This window comes from Panthera uncia, chromosome D1 (genome assembly GCF_023721935.1).
Source record: "Panthera uncia isolate 11264 chromosome D1, Puncia_PCG_1.0, whole genome shotgun sequence".
Taxonomy (NCBI): Eukaryota; Metazoa; Chordata; class Mammalia; order Carnivora; family Felidae; genus Panthera; species Panthera uncia.
In genome coordinates this window covers 11,615,243-11,621,354 of record NC_064808.1, presented here as the reverse complement: position 1 = coordinate 11,621,354, position 6,112 = coordinate 11,615,243, and the positions used below count along the sequence as shown (strand labels likewise).

Here is a 6,112-nt window from a genome sequence, read left to right as displayed (position 1 = left end):
GAGAGACAGAGTGCGAGTGGGGGAGGGGCAGAGAGAGAGAGGGAGACCCAGAATCTGAAGTAGGCTCCAGGCTCTAAGCTGTCAGCACAGAGCCTGATGGTGGGGCTCGAACTCATGAACTGTGAGATGATGACCTGAGCTGAAGTCGAACGCTTAACCTACTGAGCCACCCAGGCGTCCCAAGGAGCTTTTCTTACATCTATTCTCAATTGCTTTTAAGTCCAAAATTATTACGCAGAATAATCGAAAGTAGCATATTTTGGGGTGGCAGATTCCGCTACCTTTTAGTGTCCTCTCTACTTTTGTGTGTATTTGCAACTTTCCATAATAAAAGGTTTAAAACTAGGAACAAGCAGGCAGAACAACTAAAGGGGCAGCCGCTTTGCATTGTTGGGTCTGGAACCCCAGTCTCACTCTGTTGCCTTATGGTCATCCTTGCATCATCCAGCCAGCAGACAAGACAGAAGGCTGAATGCAAGGCCACATGCTTTCTTTACTGCCTGGCACAGACATGGCACATCGCTTCCACTCACGCGCCACTCAGGAGTGCTGGTGCACAGTTCTACTTAGGTGCAGGTGGACAGAGAGCATCTCACTGCCAAGTATGCCCAGGAGGAAAGAGAAACTGGTTTGGAGTATACATAGCCAGTCTTTGCCATTGACCCACTCTGTTTTCAGAGAATATTCCTTACAGTCCTATCTTTGTTCTCCTGCTAGACCACAGTCCTTTTTTTTTTTTTAAGTTCATTTTTCCATATTTGCTAAGTCCCAATTCTAACCCAATTCCATTTGTGAAAACTCTTGCTCCTTTCTGCTCAGGATGATTTAGTAGGGTCTGTTGTATTCCCTGACCCCCACTTTACAGGTCTCTTTCTAAAGTCAGTTACTTTTTGTTGGAGATTGATGCTAAAAATCCAGGACCTAAGAGGTCCCTGAATCCCAGCTGTAAATCACAGTTGATTAGCTCTGTCTGAAATAGTGATTTGGGCACCTGTGTTGTAAACAGAAAGGTCTGGAAGCCCTCTCAGACCATCTAAGCTCTAGTTGCCCTGCCTCCCATGCTTTCTCTCACATGGTCCTTGTTATTCTTCACTGTGGTCTTTACTCTTTGAAATAACCTTGTTTGTTTCTTTGTTGTGATGATTGTCTGTCTCACAGACCTTCCAGTTGAGAAAGTGAGAAAGAACTGGGAGCCCAGGATCCTGAAAAAGGGCTTCTGAAGCTCTGAGGTCTCTGCCAGCTTTCAAATTCGGTCAAAGGAGCTTGGATTATCACTATGATTGTTGAATGGGGAGGAATGATTTAACATAAGCAATTCCCCCCCCCCCCCCCCGCCCAAATGAAATAGCCAAATACTGTATTAATGAAATATTACAGAGAAGGTTTCCCTGGAAAAGTTTTATTCTGCCAGGGTCACGCTGAGTTGGTTATATTTTCTTAACAGTTTTTATATTTTTATTTAATTTTTTTATTAAAAAAATTGTTTTTAATGTTTATTTATATTTGAGATGGAGAGAGACAGCACAAATAGGGAAGGGGAAGAGAGAGAGGGAGACACAGAATCCAAAGCAGGCTCCAGGCTCTGAGCTGTCAGACCAGAGCCCCGATGCAGGGGTCAGACTCATGAACCGCGAGATCATGACCTGTGAGCCGAGGTAAGCGAAGACGCTTAGTCGACTGAGCCACCCAGGCACCCCCAGTTTTTTTTTTTTTTTTTTTTTTTTGACTTATTTTTGAAAGGGGGGGGGGAGAGAGAGACAAAGAATCCCAAACAGGCTCTGAGTTGTCAGCACAGAGCCCAGTGCGGGGCTCAAACTCACGAATGGTGAGATCATGACCTGAGCCAAAGTTGGATACCTAACTGACTGAGCCACCCAGGCACCCCTGTCTTACAGTTTTATATGGTACCAGGCTTTATGCAACTCTTTCATACCCATTATCTCATTTAATCCTCACAGTAATAGATATTACTAGATATTTGAACAAATAGATACAGTTCCATCAAGGAAACCAAAGCTCAGAGGTTAAGTGATCTGCTGAAAGACACCAGCCAGTTTGCGGCAGGGGTGGACCCTGACTGGTGGTTTTCCCACTACATCTTAGCTGACTGCAGTTATTTCCTTTTTTTCCCCTTTTCTTTAATGTTTATTTATTTATTTTGAGCGGTGGGGAGAGGCTGAGAGAGAGAATCCCAAGCAGGACCACTGCTTGGAGCAGAGACACCTAAGGCGGGGCTTGAACCCACGAACCGTGACATCGTGACCTGAGCTGAAATCAAGAATCTCTACCAACTGATGTTCAGCCAACTGAGCCTCCCAGGCGCCCCTCCGGTTCTTTTCTGTCTTTGCTGACACCATTCCCAGAGTGGAGCTCTGCTGGGTTTTCTTCCCTTTTTGGCTCCCTTCCCCACCCACATCATCTCTGTTTATGGCATTTCCTGTCACTTTGGTTCTCTTCCAGAGAGAAGTAGAGATCCTGATGTTCCTCAGTGCCATTGTGATGATGAAAAACCGCAGATCTAGTAAGTGTAGCCTGCACCTCAGCTTCTCGAGGTTGGGACTAATGCCCTCCGGTCGTACTTTCATTCTTATTATGCGAGGGGCATGATTTGGTGAAGGAGTCCCACATTCCGCGCCAAGGCTGAATTTGATCTTGAACTTTTATCCTCTCCCCCCTCTCCCAATCCAAAGTACCACAGGAAGAGAGACAAACGGGATATAGGAGTATGCAGCCCAGCCTGACCTGTGACATCTTTGTGTTTCAGTCACTGTGGAGCAACATATAGGCAACATCTTCATGTTCAGTAAAGTGGCCAATGCAATTCTTTTCTTCCGTCTGGATATTCGCATGGGCCTGCTTTACATCACACTTTGCATAGGTAAGGAGATTGGTTGTGGGACCCGAGTTCCGACCCCAAACATACCCTTCTTCTGTATGTTGTACCTCATGAACTACGTGTGTGGCTCAGGTGAGAAGAATCTACGGAAACTTTAGGAAGAGAGAAACATGTCCATGGTCTGTGTGTGTCCACAAAGTGTATTCTTTGGTGCCTGAAATCTTCGAGTCGGTTTGCAAGTAAATCCCCTGCCGAAGGCCTTATATGTTTCCTCTGACATCTTTTTTCTGGTTAGTGTTCCTGATGACGTGCAAGCCCCCCCTGTATATGGGCCCTGAGTACATCAAGTACTTCAATGACAAAACCATTGATGTGAGTGCTCTTTCCTGTTTCTTGGGTCCCTCGTGGGTGACCTTGTATCTGTGCTTTTTCCTCGCTAGGAGGAGTAACGGTGCTTCAGAATGGAAGTCAAGGGCCCTGCGGTTCATTACCAGAGCTAGGGAGCGGTGCAGGGAGAGGGAAAGCCAGGGGGAGGAATCAGACCCGGGAGCCCGTGTGGTCCAGCTCACTGTTTCTTCCCTGTGTGTGGCAGGAAGAGCTGGAGCGGGACAGGAGGGTCACCTGGATCGTGGAGTTCTTTGCCAATTGGTCTAATGACTGCCAGTCGTTTGCTCCTATCTATGCTGACCTCTCCCTCAAGTGAGTACCGCAGAGGGTGGGGGAGGAAGGGAACTGAGGTGCCACACTCTCCCTCTCATTGTTTTTGGCCTTGATTTTTGCACATTGCAACTGAAGCCTTTTTTTTTTTTTTTTTTAAGTTAACTCATTTATTTTGAGAGAGAAAGCATGCACACACGCAAGTAGGGGACAAGCAAGAGATGGGGGGGAGGGAGAGGGAATCCCATGCAGGCTCCGCACGGTGGCATAAAGCCCGATGGGGGGCTCGAACTCACGAACTGAGAGATCATGACCTGAGCAGAGACCAAGAGTCAGTTACTCAACCCACTGAGCGAGCCACCCAGGTGCCCCAGCTAACGGCGTTTCTCCCCCCACCCCAAATATGTGGACTTCTTCCCTTGATCCATTCCCTTCTTTCACTATGTTAAATAATGTATTTTTCTCAGGTACAACTGTACAGGGCTAAATTTTGGGAAGGTGGACGTTGGACGCTACACTGATGTTAGTACACGGTATGTAAAGGCCTGGACAGAGGGTCTGAGCAATAAATCACTTTAAGTGACGTAGACAGATGCATTTACAGAGTACTTTCTGGGCCCTGTAGGTACAAAGTGAGCACGTCGCCCCTTACCAAGCAACTCCCTACTCTGATCCTATTCCAAGGTGGCAAGGAGGTCATGCGGCGGCCCCAGATTGACAAAAAAGGACGAGCTGTCTCTTGGACCTTCTCTGAGGTATCTGAAAGAGTGAGCGAACGGTTTGGAGAAGGGTGTGGAACAGTGGTAGGCTTTGGAGCTCCACTCTGATTCCTGGCTCTGCCACATGCCCCCTAGTTTTGAGAGAGGGCACTCGTTACCAGATTTAATTCATGAATTTATTCAGCAAATTTGTTGTGCTTCTCCCATGTGCCAGAATTGCTAGTACTGGGGAACCGTTATTAGTTACGATTCAGTCTCAAAGGCCCTCGTACCCAGTCTGTAGGCCTGTGGATCACAGGGTTGTTTCGTAGAGTACATTACAAGTGTAGCTGTAATTCTTGGTACAGTGATGGTCACATAACAGGTACTTAACTAACTGTACAGGGTTGACTTTTCCAGTACCCAGAAAGGGAGAGTTAGGTTAGAGTTGGTTCTGTCCTCTCCTTCCTTCTCTCCTACACTGTGTTTAAATATTTCTGACTTCCTAGTAAGAACTCTCCTTTCCAACTGGAACCCTAATGTGTGCACCTCTTTTGTGCAGGAGAATGTGATCCGAGAATTCAACCTGAATGAGCTGTATCAAAGGGCCAAGAAGCTATCAAAGGCTGGAGATCACATCCCTGAGGAGCAGCCTGTGGCCCCAACCACCGCGGAAGTGCCAGAGGGGGAAAGCAAGAAGGACAAATAGAATCCCTGCCTTCTCAGTGCTTCCTCACCTTTGAGGCCCTGCCACCTTTGAGGCCCTGCCCCTTCTGTAACCACAGGCCCTGCCTGAGGCCTGGGCCTCTTATTTATGTTTCCCCTTTGGCTCTGCCTCAGTCAGGCAGGGTGCTGCTTCTGATTTTAAAGAGGCTTTCAGGGAATTGACAGGCACCCTCCGGGAAGGCCTCCACTGCTGTGGCCAACTTTCACTGGAAGAAGGGAGAGATCTCTGATGATGGAGGAGGAAATGCTTGCCTTCCAAGCTTGGGTCCGAGTATCAGCTGCTGTCCACCACTCACATGTCTCCACCGTGCGGTGTTTTCATCCTTCCTCTTAGTGGACCTGCACAGTCTGCCTAGATTATATTAAGCCTAACAGAAAATGCCTAGGTATGGAGTCTGCACTAGGATTTTTTCCTCAAGGACCCTTACTTCTTTAGGCATTTCTGGCTTGGTCTGTGGCCTTCATTAATAAGGCTAACTTTGTCATTGGTCCCCAGGAGAAACCTTTAACCACTGAGCTTACTCATTGGAGATAGTTTTGAATAATCCCCCTAATTTTTGGAGTTTGGGAGGAAAGGGAATAGGTTTGAGACGTTCCTTTGTATGGTGGGGCTCAGGAGAAAGCCGCCCTTGGGCAGGTATGAGGTTTCACTTAGTCTCCTACCTACTCCCAACACCCAGTTGATGGTTTTCAATAATAAAGACTGGGATTTCCTTTTGATTGCGCCTTTGTGTGTTCCTAGCCTATTAGAAAGGCCTGGCAACTGCAGAGGAAGTGTGTACCTCACCTGCCTGGCATTGGTTCCCAGGATCCGGGAGAGTTGGGGAAGACTAGTTTCCATAATCTTAGAGTCCTGACCTCGCCAAGTTAGTTTGTGGGTTTGGTTTGGGATTGGTGCGCGGGTTCCCAAGGAGGAGGTGGGGCGTGGGGCATGCTCTTTAACCGGACGGATGGTTACAGAAAGGCCTGTGCGAAGCCCGGCTTGTTTTCAGAGCTACCTAGTCGGCGATCCTCCCGAAGTGCGGTGGCTCGGTCGGGTGCTGCCTGTACCTTACCCCTCTCCGCGGGCAGTGGTTGTGTCCAGGGAACTTTTTCCCCTTCCCCACCCCCGACCGTGAGCAGAATGGTTGTGCCCAGGGAGCCCCCCCCCCCCCCGGGCTCCAGCTGGGTGGTTGCGTTGCGCCCGGGGCCCCAC

At 48.3% G+C, this 6,112-nt stretch overlaps 1 protein-coding gene across 2 annotated transcripts in view; it reads left to right on the top strand.

The window, feature by feature from the left end:
* TMX2 (thioredoxin related transmembrane protein 2) overlaps nucleotides 1–5,637 on the top strand; it is a 10,584-nt gene extending 4,947 nt beyond the window's left edge. Inside the window, exons 2-8 of one of the 2 annotated variants that reach the window (XM_049646569.1) lie at nucleotides 2,461–2,521; nucleotides 2,765–2,878; nucleotides 3,132–3,208; nucleotides 3,429–3,535; nucleotides 3,961–4,026; nucleotides 4,119–4,248; nucleotides 4,754–5,637. In XM_049646569.1, the coding sequence (XP_049502526.1) occupies nucleotides 2,461–2,521; nucleotides 2,765–2,878; nucleotides 3,132–3,208; nucleotides 3,429–3,535; nucleotides 3,961–4,026; nucleotides 4,119–4,248; nucleotides 4,754–4,900 (702 nt within the window). In that variant the 3' untranslated portion in view covers nucleotides 4,901–5,637. Of the gene's footprint in view, nucleotides 1–2,460; nucleotides 2,522–2,764; nucleotides 2,879–3,131; nucleotides 3,209–3,428; nucleotides 3,536–3,960; nucleotides 4,027–4,118; nucleotides 4,249–4,753 lie in introns of those variants that run through there. The other variant, XM_049646579.1, reaches the window with a different exon arrangement.
* The last annotated feature ends 475 nt before the right edge of the window (nucleotides 5,638–6,112 follow it).